Raw genomic sequence first — 23,544 nt, forward strand, 5'->3', positions numbered from 1 at the left:
CTCTCCCTCACATTACATCAAAGTGAAATACATTTAGAGTATATGTACTGCCAAGCTGTTCCAGTAAGTGCATTCTACACACGAGTAAGAGCAGCTCTCACAATAGCTACATCAGTTACAACTCTTTTAACAGAAGTAACTAAAATCTCTTTTAAAAAGCTTGCTTTGATTCCTTCATGCCTGACCCATTTTTGATTATCACATGGATCTTCTCTGGAACACAGCCAAGCGCAAAAAAAGAAGTCAGGCTCGGTAGTGTGGCAAGCCCACATACTAGATTGCATAGCACACCCTGGATTAACGAGGAAATTCTCATTTTAGTCTCCCCACCTTCATAAATCACTCTTAAAACAACAGTATGCTTTTGTACTAAGCTCAAGAACTGACCAACTGTAGCTCAAGACACACAATAGCAGTTAGAAAACATTTAAGACCAACCAGCCTGACAGTCATCAAACAAGTATTTTACATAATTTTCAACAATCAGCAACTCAACCTCCTGCAGTTTATGAACAGTGTTGGCCCCTAGAAAAAAGAACTACTTTTTCCTAGACATTCTTGCAAAGCACTTATCCTGTGCTTACATCTGAGCGTTGTTGGATAGGACAGAGTTCTCCTCCCATCAGAATATTTTACTATCATATGGTAGTATTTGATTAGCTTAAGTTATCTTGTGAGCAGCATGTGAGTTATCATATACCTGCCAAACTCTCTAAAAGAAAACAAATGGCTGGAGTAAATAAACAACTTCCCAACCTGATGTATAAACATTACAGATTACTACATTATTTAAAAAACCAGACTTCCAATTGTATGATTTCTGATTTAATTACTAGCTGGGAGATGAAAACAGAGCCTTCATCACTGTCCTCTGGTAGGTTGAGACTTTTGAAAAGTTAACATAATCACTTACTCTCATTTTTGCAAATCTACAAATGTTCCTGTGCTGAGCTTGGTTATATGAGACCCAAGTTCAATCAAGGAGCATATTAGATGCTATTTCCTTGTCAGAGCTTTAGAAACTAAACATGATTGCACTTGTTCTGGATCCCATTCCTGCAATGTGTCAAGCATCCTGGTAGGGATGTGAACTGAGGGGGGGCAGAGGGCACTTGCTCCCTCGCAGGATGGGGGGCTTAGTGGAGCATGGGGATTTTTCAAGACAGTGTTTCATCTTGCTGGATTGACTTTTCCAGCACAGTGAATTCCATGCACCCCTTCTATTCAAGATAGCAGCCATGTCCCTTTGGAAAACCTTCAATATGAGTCACTTCAGTCTTGACTCCTCTGTGAGCTGTGACCTTACTCTTCCTGCACCACAGAGGAGATGGCAGTCAGTGCCTCCTGCTCAGCATGGTATGTGAATGCACAGCTCAGCTGAACTTGCCAAAAGGCCCTGAAGGAGCTCTGCATCCTCCCTCAGACACATTAAAATACATTAAAAAAATTTTTTTTCCACTTGCTTAGACCACCTGAGAAAACCATGTCATAAATAAAAAATGATGGTCAACCCAGATTTGATTTTTTAAGATGTTGAACACCTTCTACTGCCACTGAAGAAAAGAGGAAATAATGCATTCAATGCTGGCAGCACCACCCATAGAAGACCACGTCCTAAGGGGTTACCAATAACCAGGAAGACAATATAATCATCTATTACAAATGATGCAACCCAAAGTATACAGCTTAAACACAGTTCCCCTGTTGGGATTAGGCAAAAGAGAAAAAAAAATAACAACAACAACAACAATAATAATGATTAAAAAAAAAAATCAGTAGATAAAACCATTTACTTTTACCTGTAAAAATTAACTTAGGGAGACCCTTGGTCTCAGGGCAAAACAAACTTAAAAAATATCATAGAACAGTGAAAAAATACCAGAAATTTTTATTTAAAAAATATATGTACTCCTTAGTCCAAATTTGTTTACACAGAAAGGATTTGTCTGAAAAAGGGAAAAAAAACCCCAATGCCAAACCTAAGTGCATACTCGGAGTATGCCGTTTCTACAGGCTATTTGGTAGAAGCGTTGTTTCTGTAAAACTCCGTGAGAAGTTACTCAGCTTTCATTTGTTCCCTGACGTCAGAAGGCAACGTTTCAAATAAGGTGTCCTCTACAGTGAAACCAGTCCGCTTCAGAGCTCTACATTCACCAAGCTCAGGAGGGAGGATTTCAAAGTGATTGCCTTTAATATCCAAGTGGGAGAGGACTACCAAGTTACCAATCTTAGGTGAGAGAACCGACAGGTTGTTTTTCCCAATTTTCAGAGTCTTCAGTTTTTTGCAAAAGTATAGTTCGTCTGGCACGCTCTCCACTTTGTTGCAAGTAATGGAGAAGTACTGTAAACTCTGCAGGACTCCTATTTCAGGTGGGATAAAGCGAATGTCATTGTAAGACAAATCCAGATATCTGATTTTGTTGCATAGGAACAGGTGGGATGGAAGAACTTCAATCTTGTTATGGCTGAAGGAAAGTCGTTCAAGACTGGTGAGCTTCTTTATATGCTCTGGAATGTATGTGATACTGTTGTACCACAGCTTTAGGATTGTCAGTTTTCGCAGATGTTGAAAACTTACTATTTCTTCAATGGATTTGAGGTTGTTTTCCTTTAGATCCAATTCCTGAAGACTGAGAAGGCTGAAGACTGCGTGAGGTATGCGCTCTAAATCACAATGAACTAATTCCAGCTGTGTCAGATTGACCATCTTCTTCAGGTTGTTGAGCATCACTAACTTCGTGCCATCATTATGGATGCACAATTTTTGCAGGTGACTTGAAACATCAACTGCAGATTGTGGGATTTTGGACAAATTACTCTTTACGTAAAGAACTTTAAGGCTTTTAAGCTCCCGAAAAGACTCCAGTGTAATGTTTTTGGAAATATCGTGACTTAGGGAGCCAATTAAATACAGCTCCTCCAAATTTCTGAGGCCATACATCCAGTGTGGAAGTTCTCTGATGTCATCGAACTTGACGCTCAAGATCTTGAGATTCTCCTTCAGAAATGCCAAGGCGGCGCTGTGGATCTTCACGGAGCACTGGTGCAAAGAGAGCTCCTGGAGATTGTCCAGCTGTGCAATGGTTGCCGGGATCATTACGTTATTAATTATCTCAAGTTTCAATGACTGCAGCTCAGTAATTTCAAAAACTGTGTCTGGTAGTCCAGAGAGCATGAAAAGCTGCAGCTCCAAATGGCTATGGGAGTTCGTCTGCAGCCTCTGTCGCAGCTTGTCTGCAGTCCACTCGTTGTTTAGGTTCAGCTGTTTCAGTTTGTTTTCACTGACTTCAGACAGGAAGACAGCAAACCGCTTGGAATAGAGAGGATCATACTGATCGATCATGTGAAGCATAAAAGCAAAGTCATTCCTGACATCGGGGATGTCATCGATTCCTGTCTCTTGCCGAACATATTCAAAAGAATATTCTTTCAGCGAGCGGTAGAACAGCCAATAGAGTGTATAAAGGCATGTGAGGCCGTAGATGCTTACAAAGCATAGGTAGCAGTAAGAAAGTTTAGAGAACAGATGTGCCATTGTGTGATTACAGCAAAAATTCTTATATCCTGTCATGTCTTCGATATCAACATTACAGACTACTGTAAAATTAACTTCTGAGACAAGTGCTGTGTTGTAGGCAATTATAATAAGGAATTTAATCACCTTAAGTACAGTCTGGCGAACGTACATGACGTAGAGTATATCACCTTCCTCAACGTGCAGCCTAAATTTCTTCACCTTTTCAAACAGTGCTTTGGCCTGTTCACCTTCTTTCTTATCTAATGCCCCAGGCGTTCCCTTATCCACAACTAACTTCTCCGGGATTGATTTTAAAGACTGTGTCTTCACCAAAGTGCCTTCAGTGCTTGGCTGACCAGTATTAGACTTGTTTATGTTGTTCTTCCTGTTATCCTTCTCTTCAGAGTCTTCCCCTGACACTTCAGATAAGGCTCTTGTTGTCCAGGGAGAATCAAAACATTTCCCAAGTATTGAAATGAAGTGTTCAATTTTGGAGCTTGATCCAGGGAATTTGAACCAAAAGTTACTACAGAGCATGAAGACCAGCGTGTGTATAAGGACGAGGTAAGGGAAGTACTTGGCATACCAGTGCAGAGCACGTTCATAGCAGACCTGATTTATAAAGCTGTATTGCTGAAGGTCCAAATCAGTCTTCAGTCCTTTCATTTCAACTGTAGCTGGAGGGGTGGATGGCTTGGGTGGAGGAATGGGGGTTGTGTCTGGGATTGTGTTAAACACATTTGAACTATTAGATTGGTTCTGGCAAGGCAGCACACGCTTTGGAAGGCATATTATCTTGTCTTGCATGACCTGAAACACACAAAAAGATACATTTTAAACTAATGTACAAACAATGCTGGCAGTACCAATGGGTAGCTGTCCTTGGAGTTCCTCCAGCTGCCAGGCATTCCTCCCCACAGCCTGGCACTTGGTCCCACTGTCTGTGCTATTAGTGTTCCCAACAAGACGCTTGTTCTATATGCCACAACTAGGTCACCTCTTTTCATCTATGGTTAGTTTTCCGTAATTTGAATAAGAGGGCATTCAGATAATCTAGTAAAAGGAAAAGTGGGAGCAGTGCTTCCAGAAAACACCAGAGATCTCCTGCACTGCTCTCTCCAGAGACAGACTGTTCTTGTCAGGTGTACTCACCTTGGCTACATGATGTTCAGCAACAGCTTTGGATTGAAAGTAGCATAACTGCATTCATGTGGCTGTATGCTCACACTGTGGTGTCTTATCACACCAAAAATGGCTGACAAAAAGCTGACATATCTATGCTGGGACATGATTAATCTTCATTCTTAATACAGACAGATAGAGAATTGATGGCAATTTTACTCAGTTCTTATACATATACACAGACACACAGAGTCCTCATACCACACACCCAGGGAAAAAAAAGGAGCTCTGGACTTCTGTCCTTAAATCCGTCTACAATGCAAAAACCCAAACCCAAACAAAACCAACCAACAAAACCAAACCACCACCAACCAAACCAACCCAACCAAACAAAAAAACCCAACACGAAAGCTGGCCATCCATCTCACTAGACTGAAGTCAGAGTGCCTTTAGAGACCAATCACCTTTAAGTTGGGATAACAGTTTAAGCTCAATGCAAGGCTCCCCATATGTCTGAATTTAAAATCCATGTGATAAACCAAAGAGCTCTGCTCCTTACCCTGAATGACTAACCAGGATTCGCCCAAACAAAGAATGCATGTGTAGTGTAGATGTGTTCTTTGAGATCATGACTGTGGAAAGCACTAAATACAGGGTATGCAACAAGAGCTACCAACATCAGATGCGCCTTGATGATCCACCCTGGCGCAGGGAGATGCCGAGATGAGACCACATGTGTTTTGAACACTATCAGTGCCATAACTGTTGCCATGTCAAAAACTCTTGCTGGTGAATGCTATTCTAATACACACCCTTACTTACACTCTGAATTCAGGCCTTTGGTAATAAGTTGGAATATAAAAAACAACCTATTATTTACAGCGTTTCCACATATGAGGGAAGCAGGTGAAGTTAAAAATAATAGACGATCTGTTCTGTGTGCTTAAGCAACCACTTAGCTACTAATGTAAAAATCAGCCTCACAAAAAGAGATTTTTAAACATGGACATCTTAAGTTTTCAAAATTTAAATACCTGAAAATGGAGAATACATTTAAAACTGCAAAACTCCAGATGACTTCACATGAAATTTGGAACACAGGATGTGAAAATCTTGGGCCACATAAGCGAGCAAATTCCCCTGAAAGTTGTTGTATCCCTTTAGCTCTATTTCTAAGTTATGCCAAGAAACTTAAGATTCATGTTTGAACTAGTACTCTAACTTTCTATTTTTGTGGAGTCCATCCCAAACAGTACTTTCCATTTCTTTTCAGCTTTTGGCTCTTTAGCTAAATGTAACTAAAGGTGATTGACAGCAATGTCAATTGTTTACATATAAGCATCCTCAGAGATACTCCGGAATGGCAGAGGCATAAAATTAGTTGTGGGTGATGTTAATAAAATAAGCACATTCATTTAAAATCTCTTTGAAGCATAAGGACAGAAAGAATATTAACATCATCTAAATAAAGAAAAAGAGATTATAAAAAAATTACATTTCAAACTTTTTAGCAGAAAAATGGTAACAAATAAGAACTTCAGCTGATTATGTGTTTTGTTATGCCAAATTGCGGTGAAAACAGACATTGAGGCACACACCAAACCAACAGCTCTTCTCTTAGCTGGCATCGCTCCATCGAGTCTTACGTAACTGCTTGTTTACAGCTGTGAAAGGTCTGATCTTAATCACGGAATCAACCAGGTTGGAAGAGATCTCCAAGATCATCATGTCCAACCAATCATCCAACCCTATCTAATCAACTAAACCATGGCACTAAGTGCCTCAACCAGTCTCTTCTTAAACAGCTCCAGGGACGCTGACCCCACCACTTCCCTAGGCAGCCCATTCCAATGGGCAATCACTCTTTCTGTGAAGAACTTCTTTCTAAGATCAAGCCTAAACTTCCCCCTGCACAGCTTTGGACTGTGTCCTCTTGTTCTGTTGCTGGTTGCCTGGGAGAAAAGACCAACCCCTACCTGGCTACAACCGCCCTGATGTTGCTACCTAAACAGCTTTAATTCAGAGACCAGCAAATCTTGTCTTTGCTCATGATGAACCCAAGAGATGAAACGAGATGCGATGCCATCCTTGCAGCATCCTTCTTTGTGTTGTTCTTCCAGCACCCCCAAGCCCCCCCTTGCATCAGTCCCATCTGCTTTACCTGTAATGTGCACCCGAACACACCGATCATCAGCATGGCGACGGAGAGATAGTCTGTGAACACATCCCACCAGGGCTTCAGCACTCTGAATGCCGGCTGCTGCTCCGAGAACTGCCGGAACTCGGTCACGGGAATCATCTTCCTGCAAAACAGCAAGACCAGAGCTCAGTCTCCTGCAGCCCATACCCCCTCTGTCTGTAAAAGCAAGTACTTCTGTGAGGTTTGAGAAAACTGTCTGGAAATGAAACTCGCAAGATGTGGCATAAAAGTTCCCATCTACCACCCAATTGGTTCATTTGATGCCCTGCCTCAGAAGAAGGATGCTCATGCTCCCCCGCTGCAGCTCCTGTGAGGAAGGGAAAGTAGAACCTGGGTCATGTCCATCCAAGTCGGCAAATCACTCTCTGCATTGCCTCCAGGAGTATCTGATGGGTCAGTGAGGCCTTCTGAATCCCTGAAAATCAGCCTATTCTGTAGAGAGAGTCATTCAGCTTTATACACATTAGTCTTGATCTCAAAGGTCTGCCTAAAACACTTGCCCTACATTCAAATTTCACAGGCCCTTTTAACTATCATGTTTCATTCACCCCATAGTGATTTCAGGGATGCTTTGGAATATTTGTGTGCGTAGTCACTGCAGTTTTAAAATCTACTATGTTTTAAGTGCAAGTTGCTTTACCTTCACCTCACATGTCTAAGCTTACATTATCACTTCGTCTGAAAAATCAGCTATCACATGAGCATGTACAGGCAAAGCAGCTGATTTTAATGCCTACAGCATACTGTGTACCTGGATCCATGAGATCAAACCATACTGAAACTCCCCAGCAAGATATGATGGAAAGATAAGCTCACGCAGGAATGCAACAAAAATACTCCCCAAAGCAATTTACAATATTTCTCTTTCAACTAACACCACAAATGCTCACTACATTAACTTCATATCACAGTAATACTGGAAGAGTTTATAATCTTGATCCAGCTGTACACTGGGACCCATTAGTGTGGGTTTGGTGCCATCCAGCTGTGCACAGGCTTGGTGAGAAACACACACTTGCTGATACTCTTGTGTCTACAGACTTAAAGGATTCAGTTCACTCAGAGCGAGGAAGGATTCAGGCCCTAAATCCTGCAATCCATCACAAGCATACAGCCATCCCAAGAATTTGTAACTGACTCACTGCACTGGCCATACTTGTGTGGGAAGATGCTCACTTTGACACTTTCTCAGGGACTGCTGTGCCTTTGCTTGCCCAGCTCATCCTCAGGAGGTACCACTGTCCTCAAAGGCACAAGGTGACATCTGTAAATGAACTTGGGTTAGTAGCTTTGCAGCTTTCTAAGTGAGTAGCATAAAAACTCTTACGACCCTGTTCCCTGCTCTGCTCTCATCTTGCAACCTTTCTGTGTTGCTTTAAGCACTACTTGGCCAGGCAAAAGAATATTTCTCTTAGCCTCTTGTCCTTCTACAAGCTGTCCCCAGGATCACAGAATCATCAGGGTTGGAAGGTCTAGATCATTTAGTTCCAACCCCCCCTGCCATGGGCAGGGACACTTCACACTAGATCAGGTTGCTCAGAGATACATCCAGCCTGGTCTTAAAAACCTCCAGGGATGAGGCTTCCACCACCTCCCTGGGCAACCTGTTCCAGGGTCTCACCACCTTCATGGTGAAGAACTTCTTCCTAACATCCAATCTGAATCCACCCATTTCCAGTTTTGCTCCATTCCCCCTAGTCCTTTCACTACCCAACAGCCTAAGAAGTCCCTCACCAGCTTTCTTGTAGGCCCCCTTCTGATACCGGAAGGCCACAATAAGGTCTCCTCAGAGCCTTCTCTTCTCCAGACTGAACAGAAGAGCCCCAACTCTCTCAGTCTCTTTCTGTAGGAAAGGTGCTCCAGCCCTCTGATCATCCTTGTGGCCCTTCTCTTGACACACTCCAGCACATCTGTATCTTTCCCTTAATAGGGGCTCCAGAACTGGACACAGTACTCCAGGTGGGGTCTCACCAGAGTGGAGTAGAGGGGGAGAATCACCTTCCTTGACCTGCTGGTCACACTTCTCTTGATGCAGCCCAGGATGTGAGTGACTTTCTGGGCTGCAAGTGCCCACTGACAGCTCATGTTGAGCTTCTCATCCACCAGTACCCCCAAGTCCTTTTCTTCAGGGTTGCTCTCAAGCCAGTCACTGCCCAGCCTATACTGATTCTTGGGATTTTTCCAACCAAGATGTAGGACCTTGCAGTGGGTCTTGCTAAACTTCATGATATTGGCTTGGGACGCACACCACAATGCCAGATGAAACTGCACACACCTTTCACATGCCTGTCAGTCCCCAAGAGGAACACGGACTATCCTCTGAGCACTCGGAAATTAATAGGCTATCAATGAAAACGATGGCAATGCAAGCCTGACTTCACACAGCCAGGCTGGAGGCTCAGCAGCCTCCATGCCAACAGACCTGAATTGCTGCAGTGGCTGTGAAGGAACGCAGCATTCATTATCTGACTGCATGCAGTCAGGAGCCACAGTTCTGATTTTTCTGTGCCTGTCTTGCAAATGCTCAGTAGACATATTGGGGAAGATACATGTCTGCAGCAGAGAGCAGCTAGGGTAGCTACTGGAACTAAACTTTGTTGCCTTTTACTTTTCTTTTAGACACACTGGGAAAAGAAAATGGATCTCATAAATTAGAGGTGCCCCATGCACCTCTACATGCCTCACACTCCTTCAGCTGAACTCCAGGAGCAGAGACTCTCTACTGGCAGCTCCAAGCTGAAGAACATCATGCACTGATCACTCTTCCATACCCATATGTATTTCACTGCTACTGGCAAGGAATTGCCCTCCTGGGTTTTATTTCTTGGTGACTGGCAATGACTGTTGGCAAGCTTTAAAACATAATTTTTCTGTCAAGCATTGAAAAATAGAACATTCTTAAAGGAATACACTAATACAAATGTTAGCTAATCAGTTGCCATGCAACAACCCTTCTGAAAGCTCTGTAACACATATACCACTGTCAGATCAGGCTTTGAAGCCAGTTAGCTGGCTGGAATGCCATCAATAGGCCCAACAATATGTATCAACAGATTGCTTTTAAATCACAACATAATTTTTTTGTTGCCCCCCCTTTAATAATGGCTTATGAGGGCCTTTTACATTCTGATGCCACAGCCTCTAGAGATTTGTAAGAGTTTCCCAAAAGTATGGACAATTTGAGTGTCAAGGCAGAGTCACGTTCCCAGCAGTGGAGAGTCCTGAGAAAACATGAGTGCTCATATGCACCAAAACATGCAGGGACCCAGTCCTCACTGGTTACACATGTGAGGAGCTCTGTGTATCTGGGCCATGGTGCTATGAAAGCCAGCTGTACTGAAACAAGGGCAGCACCTGACAGCAGAAGCAACTAGAAACTGTCCTGCAAATTACTGTGCAGGGACAGCTTTTGAGACCAAAAATTAATTTGACTCCTGCATTTGATAGGTTTCACCCTGTATTTTTAGGGATCTTTGTTGAATTATATATTTGCTTTATATCTTCTAAGTGATGTGTGGGGTATTTAGATGAAGGCAGATGGTTTCTGGCACTGCAAATACAAGCTCCCCTTCAGAGGCTGCTGATTGCATAGCGTGACTCCTCATTAGTAGAGTGCACATAATGTTACCCTGGTTAATGGGCCAAACAGAGGGAGATCCACATACAGCAAGCCTCTCTGATCTGTGCTAGAAAACCCACCTCTGAGGGTGGAGGGTTTGCAGTCCAACACTAGACATCAAAATCTACCTGCCACTTACATTTTCCTTTAATTTTAAAAAAGAACATGAATGTTACAGAATGATGGCAGCACTAGTGCACATAACAATGGGAAATAACCCCAAAATGTCTAATGGCAGGTGGTATTTTGTAACTTGAGGTAGAAAAGACATTCACAAGAAGACTGGACATGAAGAAGTAGGATAACGGTTTTCTAGCATCCTCTGGGGAACCTGTAATATTTCTCCCCTTGATGCACCAGCAATAAAGAGAAAATGCTTGAAAGAAGTGTATAGGAGCCCAGGCTTCCCAGTGCTGCTGGTATCTGCAGGTAGAACAGAATAACATAATATTGGGTTTTATTATCTCACTCTCCCCTCTAATTTCTTTCCCATTCTGGCTGGTCCAGTGACTGGAAGAATGTCCATTAGGGGTGGCTCTGAGGTCTCAGAGAAGAAACAGTAGGTCCAGATGGCTCAGAGCAATCCTGAAAACCCCTTCCTGGCTGTGGCTGGGAGTCTGGCTCTTCCCAATGCTACACTCAAAGCCACACCACTGCCACACTCATTTATAACCACATGTAAACCAGGCATGCACTGAAGAAAGCGATTCAGTCAATCATGAATTGAAACAAATCAAAACAGGGATGCTAAAAAGTCACACTGCAGGCCAAATCACAGTAATTTCTGGGACAGCATATCATCTACTGTAGATTCCTATCTCTTCTTAGAACATGGGGATAGAGGAAAAGGAGTTCAACATTCCAAACAGTGAAAAATAAGACAGCATTAATATTTTCAATTCACTCATATTCAAAATGCTATTTGATAGCACAACACATCACAGCTGAGAAGTGGAGTCTGATTTATGTTAAATACTACTTTAACCTACTTTGGGAATTCTGAACTCTAAATATTGGATTTTTTCCAATTAAAATCAGAACTCATTCTCTTTTTTCTCTCTTGCATTTTGAATAATCTTCAGTCCCCAGAGGAAAAAACCCAAACAAGTGTACATGAGATAAATAACCTGGTATTTAGCTACTAGAAGGAAATAAAAAGGAACGTGGACTAAAAAAAACTTGTACTGGATGCAAGCAGTGCTGCAGAAAAATGCTGAGGGTTTGCCAGATTAAATATAAAACCTAACAAACAAATAAAAACCCAAACCAAAACAAACCCAACAAAGACTGGGGTGAGAGAAATTAGTAAATTTATTATTATTTTACAATTTCTAGGACATATAGAAAACTTGATGAGTGAAATTGAGTACATAGTAAGATGAAATACTGAAATCCAGGTACAAGGAAGATGTGATATTTACCCCAGCAGGAAAACAGCTAATGCATGCGCAATTTCAAGTGAGACAACAAGTCAATGTGACCTAAAAGAGTCATGGAGAATAAATAGATCCGAGCCAGAGAGAAAATATTGGAAACAAATTAGACTTAATAAATCAAGAGATTGAATCACAGAATGGTTGTGAAATGGCCATACTGTGGAGCAAACCAACTTCTCAGCAATTGACCTTCATCAGAGGGAATAAAGGAAAGTACTGGGGACTGTTAGGAAGCAATGACAGCTCTTGCCAGCGCGGCTAAAGAGAAAATTGGGAATGTTTCACAAACTGGGCAGCCCACATGATGTACACTGCAGAATAGAAAAGAAATTAATTCATTAAGTTCCTGCTCACTGGCAGCTGAGAGGATGCTCAGGCGGGGAGCGTGTGGGATTTATGGGCCTTTGCAGCACTGGTGCCCCTGAGGCCAAGCAGTGCAGCCAGAGCTGCTGGGCAGCAGCCAAACCTAAGCGACCGGCACCATGTCTGCAGGGCCTCTGTGTGAATGGGCACAGAGATGCTGACAAACACAGTTTCCAGCTGTAGCTACCCTACCTCCACCAGTGACACCAGCCTGACAGATCAGCTCTCCCCGGGCATGGCACCGTGTGCTCAGGCTGCCATTGTTCCAGCAGTGCTAGCTGTCACAAAGTAGTCAGCAAAATCCTGGGCACTGCAAGCTACTCCCCACAGCTTCATGACCACTAACTTCTGTGACCTGCCTTGCAGCAGCGCATGAGGGACCACAGTCAGACAGTCCACCATGCCACACGGGCAGACACTTGGGGACATAAAAGTTTACACACTCGAACTGTCTGAGGTGCATGATGCACCCTCTCATAAAGCTGTATGCACCTTGATAGATGCTTTATGAAGAAAAATCGTATTAATACTCATTGAAGTGCCCCTCTGCTTATAAAACTGCTTTTGGCTTCTAGCAGCTGCCAAGCACAAAGCTTCCAGCTATTGCTAGGTGGTGGTTGCTATTTTTAAGCAGATTCTCACAGAATAACTTCATTCATTTTAGGGAGCACAAGTTCATGGATTGACACTAGTCCTCAGAAGGACTGGAGGGTAGGCTTTGGAGGAAGCTCTGTTACTGGTGAGAGCTGCCCCACTGCTCCCACTCTGCCCCACCCCAGCTTTTAAGGCACAATTTGTAGAGATGCTGCAATTTTACCAAAAGCACACCGAGCAAAACACAGAGAAATCACTGTGAAGCCCTGCCCTTAGCTCATCAGTCGTGAGTCCACTGGCGTGCATTCCTCTCCAAATCAGACTTCTAGCAGCTCCCACCACCATCCCAACCACAGCAAGATGGCTGCTAGGCTGCCTGTATCATGCTGTTGGGAAAACTGCTTGCTGTTCTGCACCCTTTCACTGGCAATGCTTGGTATTAACTGACACCAGCCAGCCTGTGTCCCAGCTATGGCCTCCTCACCCAGCAAAGCCCAGAGGCCTGTCCCTGTGATTTGCTGACCATGATGTGACAGAGAAGTGGCATCACTGCTGCTTTGTGTGCTGTAGGCAGGGGACCGGCACTTGCCAGAACTGTTTGCCAAGCCACAGGTGTAGGCAAACTTAACATCCCCATAGGAAAGGAGCTTTCCTTTTGGCATGAGGGGCCTTGGGCTGGTAACTGCAGGGTCCCAAGGGACAATTCAGACTGGGACTGCTTGTTCTTTCACATCAGAGATCTACTGAAAGGACCAAGCACTGGGCTAGGCAAAACCCGCCCCCCTGGCTGTTTTAAACATACTCTATGTGTTAGGATAAATTATGAAATGCCTTTTGGGAATAGTGCTGCAAGTAGGTCTCTGGGTTGGTTCCCACACATGATTTATTGCATATTCATCTTCATTAAAGGAACAGAAGACAACACATATTTAATATGCAATGAGCTCATGATCTACTAGCAGGGACTCAGCAAGCCTGAGTGCTGTGGGCCACACGTGCAGGGGCTACGGTCCAGTGGGTTTTGCTTTACACAGGACATGACACTGTGCACTCTGAACACCACAGCCTGCAGTCCTTGATTGTAAACATTTGCTACTTTGCATGAATACCAAAGTCAATTTTCAGGTGGTTCTGTGCTGTCTAGCCTCTGCAGTCTTTGGCCAGGAACTGAAGTCAAGCAAATTATGTTCTCAACGCAAGGCCTGAGGCTGCACTGAAAAGCAGAATTTTGCAATCATTTGGTCCAATTGGGAACTGCACACCAAGACACTTAAATAAGGAGGGCTATACAGGAGTTTTACAGTCAGGTAATTCTTAAATGCCCAATTTAAACAAAAGCATTGGCCTAGGCAGAGCCCCAGGGCTTAGGGCCACAGTCTCCTCTAGCTGCATCTGATAGCCACAGCCTGGCACAAAAATTGGCTTGGTACTACCATCAGCAGCAATATTTTTTGTTGATTATAACTATGCCAAATCTGTACTTTCAGTACAAAAATTAAATTAACATACAGCAAACAATTATTCAAACCATTTCTAGAAAAAAGCTTAGGGAAGCAACTTGTGATTTTATTTTAAACTTTCCAGATCCCTCCATGCCTCCAAATTTGGCCTGTGTATCAGGGATGCAGTTTTCACTGCATTGTGAACAGCTGCCCACAGCTGACTAATTTATAAACCCTTGGAAAATGTGGGTTTTCATGTGTCTTTTGATCTCAGCAGCTGAACAGTTCATCTTCAGCACGCCCCTCACAGATCCTGGCACTGCCCATGCTGGCACCACAGATCACAGATAACAAACCTGCTTCATTTCACCACCTAACCAGGAGAGGGCTAAAAGTGGATCCAGGGACAGGGCACCAAGTCTGGAAAACTGAGATTAGACTAAGGGGGAAATAAGATGATAAGGGCTGGAATTAGCAACTCCTAATTCCCAAAAGGTGGATGTTCCATCCTTATCTGTGTATTCTCACACACATTGCACGTGCACTGAAATATGTCTGAAGTATCCTAACATTTAGTTTGGGTAATTACCTTGCTATATGTTTGCACTGACCAAAATGTGCAGCATTCTGGTAAGTGTAGGAGGTGCTTTGCCAGTCCTTGGGTAACATAGCACAGCATACAACCTTCTACTAACTTCTCCCTGTATTTGAGGCATTTCAGCAGACCAGTTCCCCTGCTAAGGCTTTACAGTCTTTGCTGTTTCCTGTAATTTAAAAACAAAACAAAACCCACACAAAACCCTAATACAGAAACCTGTCAAAAGTTTTTGGCTGGAAAAACTACTTTGAATGCTGGCTATTTGGGAACAGAGCAAAGAGGTATCACATGCTGCCACTTCTTCAAACATGATGGGTTACTTTTCGTTCCACTGACCATAAGTGAGATTTTCATAGGATGAAATGCCATCATTCTGAAGTCAGAAATACAAATAAATGACGCTCTTTCCCAAACAAAAATCCCACGTTAAGGAACTGGAAAGCCATTAAAAACAAACCATTTGCATCTAAACAGTTATTTTTAAAAGTCCATGTGTTTACTGCATTTTAAAACAAATTCATCTTCTTTAGGCTGAGTCTGGTGAGGAAGTGTGGCCTGGAAGAACATCAGAGCATGAGTCAGGAGTCCCCACTGGGACCCGGTCATGGGGTCCCTATGCTCCTGCTTTGGGCCCAGCACCTCGACTAACATGCTGCCAATTCTCCAGCTGCAAAACTGAAAGATATCTACTTTCTTTGCTACCTTTGGTGGGAAATATGGATGAATAATACTACAAAACCATAACATAGTGGTTTTTTCCAGTTTTCTGCAGTGGTCAAGTCTAAATTGATAGATAGCACATAAAAACTTCCCTGCAAAGCCACTGGAGTTAATTTGATTTTATACTACACATGACCAAAATTAAGTGTCACAGCTGGTATTAGTTTGCAATCTAAGGAGCAGACAAAACACAATCAGCCCACAGAAGACATTACTCTAGCACCCCCAACTACAAAAGGTGTGTGCAGCCTGTGTGATTTTCACAGAGGCTACACCTGTGCTGGTGCAGATGAAAGCACACTGGCCAAGAGTAGGCTGTCTTCTGCCTGACACCCATTTAGAGTAGAAACAGGGTTTCATTTCCAGGTGCACTGAAAGGTGAAGGCTAGAATGTGCCACATGAACTCCAGCACAGCCACAACCCAGTTACTGAAAAACTGCCCTCCATTATACCAACTGCTGTGACCAAGCTTCTCCAGTGCCCTGGTTCTGCAGGTCCACAACCATGGGAAGACTCCAATGAATCACTGGGGAATTAGTTGCTTGAGAAAACTGCAAAGATTATAATTTCCAGAAACTTGCTGAACACCTCAACCTTTTCCATTCTTTTCCCTCAGAATTTCTGAGACCCATACTGCAATTATCCAGCATACATTCGGGCTTTGGTTGCCCTCCTGGCTGCCTAACACCCAGAAGGTAGAGTAGTGGAGTTAGAGGTGGTGGTGAATTCCCCTACCCTGCTGTGGCAATGGAAGCTCAAAGGCCTGAACTCAGAGGAGACATAAGGAGGAGACATAAAGGACGTAAAGAGGAAGTAACTTAAATAAACTGCCTTTCAAAATACACACTGCAATTTCCACCTACACATACAGTAAGTACGCTTTGGCAACACAGCCCAGAAAATAACCTTGCTGTGTGTTTCAGTTGAGTCATAGTACTTTTTCATGCATTACGTACCAAAAGAGACTTCCTATTGTCAGCAGTGGTTTGTCTTCAACTTGGTTGGACTGAAGACAAAAAAATGTTCAGGGCCAGATTGTGCCAGATAAAATCTCAATGAAATTGATAGAAGTTCTCCCTGTACCAAGCACATAGGTCTGTGTGGAGATTTGCTTTGCTGAGCCCAAACCTAAAGAAAAGTTACACTCTACACATCCCCATGTCAAAGACTACTTCAAAGGCAATGCTTACCATTTTTCAGCTCTGGGAGTAACATTCTTAGTTTATCAAGGCTCAAGCTGCCAGCCCTCTTTCCAGAGCTGCAAAGCGTTCTTAATGCAAATGAAAACCTTTATCAGCAAATCAAAGCACTGAGCAAGAAACTATCCAGTAAGTGGTATTTTAGTACTCCTGAGATATATCTAAATGATTGAGAAAAGTAAACTCACATCATGTTTTAATCAAAGTTACACCAGGTTTTCCACAAACACTTATTTAACATACTCAGATAATGAAGACAGAAAGAATGACATAGAATACCAGGGGGCAGACAATAATACACAAACCAGTGCCACTCATTGTTAAAGGAATAGTCAGAAGTCTCAGGCTAATACAAGTGCTCATAATAAAAAAAAATGTTCAGCTGATATAATTAAAAATTTATTCCTAATTGGGACAGGAAGTACAAAGGGTCCATTCGGAGTCTTAAGCAGCTCAACCATCTGAAAAGTTAGTTAATTTTTCTTTTTTTAATGCACTGATTGAGGCAAAAAACATTAAAGAAGTGCCTGCTTTCATGATTTGTGAGACTTCTTCATATAAAGGATCTTTTCTGCTCCTGCTTGCATGGTACACAAGAGAGCTTTCTAAACTTTACAGTAGCCTTGTAAACACAGATCCCAAAATTCCTGGACAAACACACAGATATTCTCAGCCTGAAACACAGTTGATGAATTTTCTTCCTTCCAAACCACCCTTTATGACAAAAATTCCCAACATTGAAGTTCTTAGTCTCTTCCACATTCTGGAAAGAATAAGAAATACTAACACAGATAAGTTCAAGCATATAAAATGGATATGATCTACACATGCTTGAAGACAAACATGTACAGCTACAGAATCAGAATCGCTACTCATGTAAGATGACTTCTAAAGATAATAAACTTCAGAGGTGTGGAACACCAGAGCAGACTGAGAGTTTGGGCTCTTCAGTCTGGAAAAGAGAAGGCTCTGAGGAGACCTTATTGTGGCCTTCCGGTATCTTAAGGGAGCCTACAAGAAAGCTGGGGAGGAACTTTTTAGGCTGTCAGGTAATGATAGGACTAGGGGGAATGTAAAAAAAAAAAACAACTAGAAATGGGTAGATTCAGATTGGATGTTAGGAAAAAGTTCTTCACCACGAGGGTGGTGAGACACTGGAACAGGCTGCTGAGGGAGATGGTAGAAGCCCCATCCTTGAAGGTTTCTAAGGCTAGGCTGGATGCATCTCTGAGCAACCTGAACTAGTGCGAGGTGTCCCTGCCCATGGCAGGGGGGTTGGAACCAGATGATCCTTGAGGTCCCTTCCAACCCTAACAATTCTATGATTCTATGATCTGCCTAAAATCTCTGTTGGGAGTTTTCCAACAGTGTCCAGACATAGCCTACCAAAGAGAGATTGGCTCTAAACCTGTTTCATCAAAAATTCCCTTACTGCATCATAAAACAGAATGAAAGGCTGCTTCCATCAAGCCTAAATTTTGTGGAATGAAAGCAGTTGCTGGGGGGATGAGGAAGTGGTGGTTTTGATTACACTATTGCAAATCTACAAGTCTTTGAAATCATGTTGTCATGGGTAAACGATGACAAAGCACAAATACTCTAATCACATTACACTTAACAATAGTCTTTTCCAATGATACAGTCTGTGAACATCTTGCTCTATAAGCCTACATGACAACTATCTACCCAAGACAGCTCATCAAGCATTCACCATGGCTGGAAAATGAAATAAAAAATTATGCTTACTCAGAACACCAAACTTGCATTCTGACAGCAACTTGCACTTCTGAGCTGTTGTGTTTTGCTGTAAATCACATGCACATCAGGATCTTACACTGCTGCACTCAAGGAAGCGCTTGATCTGTGCTCTGCTCCAGAGCAAGCTCCCATCTTGCTTTCAGTATGTGGCAGTTTCAGGCCGTACCTTTAAAATTTCCACAGATCTTGTACAGGAAGTAGTAAATAAAATTGGAAGTGTTCTCAGTACTTCAACAGTCATATTGCTGGTTTGTTGAGTTTTGGATTCCCATTAATACAAAATCACTATGTGCTATTGCCACTGAAGTGGGACGTGCTAGCATCTCCATTTTCAGCAGATCATAGTATAGCCAAGGATTTGAAATTGGTATAAAAGGCTGGATGCTGCTCACCTCAAAAGTCAGTGGAAAAGTTAAAGTTTACTTCAACAAAGAGAGAAATGCATTTTTAATGTGTCTACAGGATCAAATGTTTTCACATATGCTGTTTCATATGCAATGGAACTTCGTATGCTCAGGGTGACTGAAGCATCAGACACTTTCCACAGAGAACAGTGACATTCTGTGCTTCAGGGGAGGCCTTTAAGGCAAAGAAAAAACCATCCACTGCATCTTAATGCAGGATTCTCCCAAACAAATGAAAAACGTACAAAGCACATACAATGCATTATCCCACCTTTTAAAATCTGACCTGATCAAACACTAGATTTTAAATGAGTCCTTCATGGGAGATGGAAACAGAGTGGACGCAACCTCCATACTGGAGAAAATACCTACAGAAGTCATCCTGGTCCAAGCCTAAGACTCTGTATGATACAGCTGTAAAATCTATGCTGTCTGATTTTCTGCTTCTGTCAGGGACTAAAATGTAAATGACCAGGAAAGCTGACCTAGGGTCTGTCAGGTTTAAAGACATTTGCTTGCCTTGGGATAGGAAGACAGGAATGCCTGCCCTGTATTATGAACAAAAGCAATGGAGCAATGTCCACACATGTCCAAGACGGTGAACCAAACCTAGTATCTTCATGAGAAAGAGATCTTAGAAACACAAACCCCAACGAAAGTCATTGCATTAGACCTTGAATTTGCATAAGTTTTGTTGCACACAATCCCTGGGCAAACAGCTAAAGGATGAAGAGGAGTAAAGTTTCTGTTATATTGAGCATGTGAAATCCAACACTTGTTACTTTCTTCTCACAAACAATTTTGGAAGGAGAATGGCTTCTTTGCTTTACTGCATAAGGCTTTAAAGGAAGTATTTTGAAGTTCTCTTGTGGTGGTTTTTTTCCCTTTCTTTATTTCCCCCCCCCCCCCCTCTTCCCTAAGTTAAATTGTTTCATTTTCAGGGTTTTCTTTATTATACAGCCTTTGCCCTGCCTTTCATAACCTCGTGACAATGAAGGCAGTATCTTTTCACTACATTTTCTCAAGGAGAAAAAATCCTGTAAAATTAAACTCTAGCTCCTGTTATTGTGAATTGTTTGGACAGTAACTGATTTTTTACTAAACTTTCCTACTTCCCACGGCATTCAAAAAGGCTTAGGCTGGGAAGTGCCTTTCTGGTGGTGAATACAGGCCACTTCTGCCAGTTGCAAGTGAGGTCAATGGACAATCAAGGGAACTGCTCCTCCCAGCACTCTCTGACCCAGTTCATTATTTCGGGTCTTACTGTGTCCTCACTCCAGCGCTAAGGCCACCTGAATACTGTTAAAACCCTCTCTCCCGACCAGCCCGGATGCTGCTCCCGGTCCCATCAAAGCCCCTTATTGTGAGCCTCAAAAAAACAGATACAGAGGTGGGATGTAGCTGCCTCAGGAAATCAACTCAAACTGGTACAGGAACTGATTGCAAGATAACCAAGCATTGAGGCAAGGAATTTGTGTGAAGAATTCATCAGTCTCCAATTTTGTTCTTCACCGACAGCCAGCACTGGCCGTTTCCAATACTGGACACACAAAGTAACTGAAATGTTAGGCTTTCCATCAGAAAGTTTATTTTAAAAACTGCTTACAAAAGTAAGTAATAACAAAACAAACAAGCAAAAAACCAAACCAACCAACCAAAGTTACATTACAACAAAACCTTCAGTGAAGGCCATTGGCATTCAGACTGGAGGAAAACAGCATCACGGCTGCCACATATTTAGCAAACTCAGAATGCAACTGGAAAAGGAAATGATTCAGAAACCGCAGGTGCTCAGCACTAGGCTGCTGTGCCTCGCTGGCAGCCCCTGGGCACGGGCACTTGCGAGACAGCAGGAATCCAAGGCCAGGTTAAAACTAGGGATCAGCTCTGAACTGAGCTCATACAAGCTCTCATTGCTGATCTGCACCAGAGGGGCAAACAGGCATTTCTAGGAGAAAAATGTGCCTAGGTCACTGAATGCTACACCCTCCTGACTGCTTTCATCACACCAAAAAGAATCATAAAAGCAGGTCCAATACACGGGGACAGGAGGGGAGGGCAAAGTAGGCGTGTTTGATTGAACTGGGAATTACTATTTCCAACTCTGCCATCTTTTTCTTCACTGTCTTGCACGGCACCTTACTACCTGTCCAGTTTCCCACACCATCATTCAAACCTACAGTGCTTTATGGGAGCAAACATGTGTGTGCCTCTGTCTCCCAACAGTGCTGCTCGTAATACTGAGTCTTTCCTCATAGAAAGTACACATTCCAAAAGTAAAACAACACTTTAAAAGACCCCCACGCTTATCTTTGTAATAGAATTCCTCACTTTTAAACGTTTGCATCCTAATGAAATTCCATCAGGATACATTCAGCAGTCTTTCATAAGCCTCTCATTTTGCTTGGTCAACTCTTTCCAGTGAACTGGACGAACTGCATTTCGTGAATAAGGAACAAATCCGCCCAGCATGCTGCGACAGGGCAGAGCTGTTCATAAACCGATTTAAAATCAGGACTGGGATTTAAAAAAAATCTCTTCATAAAGAGAACCACGAACGCCAGAACCTCGCAGTGCCGCCAGGGACTGCGTTCCTCCGGACCCAGCAGCAGGGACCGGCCAGGACCCTTTGGGGCTCGGGAACTTCGCGCAGTCTCCAGGGAGAGACTGCGTTCCCCGCATCCGCGCTGCCCGGCGGCAGGCACTAATCGCCGCCTCCCCGTCCTGCTCGCAGCCTCCCTGTAATGCGAGGCGCTTTGGGGATTTTTTTTTTTGGGGGGGGGGAAAGCACCGCCAAGGGCTTCTTCCCCCGAGCTGCCCGTCTCCACGGCGACTGCTTCACCACCCCCCACCGACTCCGCTCCTGGGAAGCCCCGCTTGGCTCCGGGCCGCCGCCCTGCGGGACACCCTCGGAGCCGCCCGAGTGCCGCGGCCGGCAGCAGGGGGGCCCCGCCCGGCAGGGGATGCAGTGGGATGGCGGGGGAGTGCGGGGTGGCGGGGGGGATGGGCATCGCGACCACTTCCCCGCGTCCCTCCGCAGAGGAAGAGATGACGGCCATCCTTTTGAAAGTTTAGATCCCCTTGTGCTGCCCAGGGACGGGGGCGGCACAGCCGATGCCCCCAGCGGGCAGAGCAGCGCCCCGCAGCCTGGGCCGGGCCAGCCTCTTGTCCGCGCGGGGACGCAGCGCCAGCCCCGTGGCGGTTCTGTCCCCGCACAGCCCCCAGGGCTGCCCTCTCCGCAGCGATACCCCGGCTCCAGGCTCGGCGCGGCTCCGCCTGGCGCGGGAAGCGGAGGGTGCGGGGAGAAGCAGGCCGGGTGCGGCAGCGCCTACCTGGTCCGCGTCCGGGCGGGGGGCGTGGGGTCACGGGCGGCAGCAACCGGGTACGATCATTCCGCGATGCGGTACGGTGCTAAGCGCGGCGGGCAAGGCAGGGCCGGGCGGGGCGGAGAGGCTGCCCGCAGCCGCGCTCCGCCCGCCGCCGCTCCGCCCCCTGCCGCCGCGGGGCCACGTCTCCGGTCTGACGCACGCGGCGGCGGCCGGGGGGCGCCGGGCCGGGAGAGGCCCCACTGGCCACAGCGCTCCGAGCGCGCCGATTGCGGCGCGGCAGGCGGAACGGCTGCGCTTCGTCCGCCCACGCTTCTCCGAAGGCCGGGCGGGAAAGGGGCGTTAATGGTAACCGACAGACAAGGCCTCCGGGAGGGCCCGCGGCATCCCTGGTTGGAGCGGTCGTCAGCGGTGCCCCGACGGAGCTGCCAGGTGGGGGCTGGCTGGACAAATGCGGCATACGCGTTTTCCACGAAGCGTATAGTTTGCGCCATGGAAGGTCATGAAGGGTGAAGGGGAGCCGCAAGTGGCTGGCCCCGAGCTGGCGGGCGACTGGTCCGTGGTTTGGAGGGTGACAACAAAAATTGTTATGGAAAGACTTTGACCTCCATGCACTAGTCCGTGGAAGGACTATGAAGAGGCCAGGCTGTAAAGTGCCTGGGATTGCATTAACAATAGAAAAGTGCCTCAAAGAGTGACAATTGAAAAACATCCGGCCCAGCAATTCAAAAAGCACAGACTGAAAACTGCTGCTGAAAGAAATCACATATTTGGAGGGACTTTTCTCCAACATTTCCAGGAAAGTTTTACATCTCTGGTGGAACAAAGAGACAGGACAAATTTTGCATCAGACAGAGGTGCTTGCTTTCTGATGACTTGCCTCTAACCTTAGAGACAGTGTCTGTATTCCCTCAGGGGCAGCACAAATATGTAAGCAAAGAAACACAAATATATAAGCCCACTGGGGGGGAGTTAATGGAAACAAATGAAACTCGAAGCATCACAGCTGTTTGGCTGCAAAAATACTAACTGGAAAGGGATGTGGACTGAAGGTCTGCTGAGTAGAGCTGTGGGCAATTCTGATTTCACGTGTTACTGCTTCATGGACTGCGGAGGGCAAAATTAGGTTCTTCATTTGGGAGTCACTCGTGTGATTTATAGCCGTGGGAGTTAAGCTCATCATTTGAGAGAAGCATTTGGTTAAGTGCAGTGCAGAGCTTCTTTCCTCAGCTAAAGCCTTGAGGC

General features: G+C 44.5%; 1 protein-coding gene across 2 annotated transcripts; it reads right to left on the minus strand.

Annotated features, from left to right (window-relative positions):
- Positions 1 to 1,960: 1,960 nt before the first annotated feature.
- On the minus strand, positions 1,961 to 22,430 carry LRRC8C (leucine rich repeat containing 8 VRAC subunit C). 2 transcript variants are annotated; one of them, XM_054165272.1, is made up of 3 exons: positions 22,306 to 22,430; positions 6,801 to 6,942; positions 1,961 to 4,327 (listed from the first exon to the last, which is right to left on the minus strand). In XM_054165272.1, exons 2-3 carry the CDS (start codon positions 6,936 to 6,938, stop codon positions 2,057 to 2,059), a joined length of 2,409 nt encoding a protein of 802 aa, XP_054021247.1. In that variant the 5' UTR covers positions 6,939 to 6,942; positions 22,306 to 22,430; the 3' UTR covers positions 1,961 to 2,056. The 2 variants fall into 2 exon arrangements, with proteins under 2 accessions (XP_054021247.1, XP_054021248.1); XM_054165273.1 differs by lacking the exon at positions 6,801 to 6,942 and having other exon boundaries at positions 22,306 to 22,376.
- Between the last annotated feature and the right edge of the window lie 1,114 nt (positions 22,431 to 23,544).

The sequence above is a fragment of the Dryobates pubescens genome, chromosome 11, assembly GCF_014839835.1.
Source record: "Dryobates pubescens isolate bDryPub1 chromosome 11, bDryPub1.pri, whole genome shotgun sequence".
NCBI lineage: Eukaryota > Metazoa > Chordata > Aves > Piciformes > Picidae > Dryobates > Dryobates pubescens.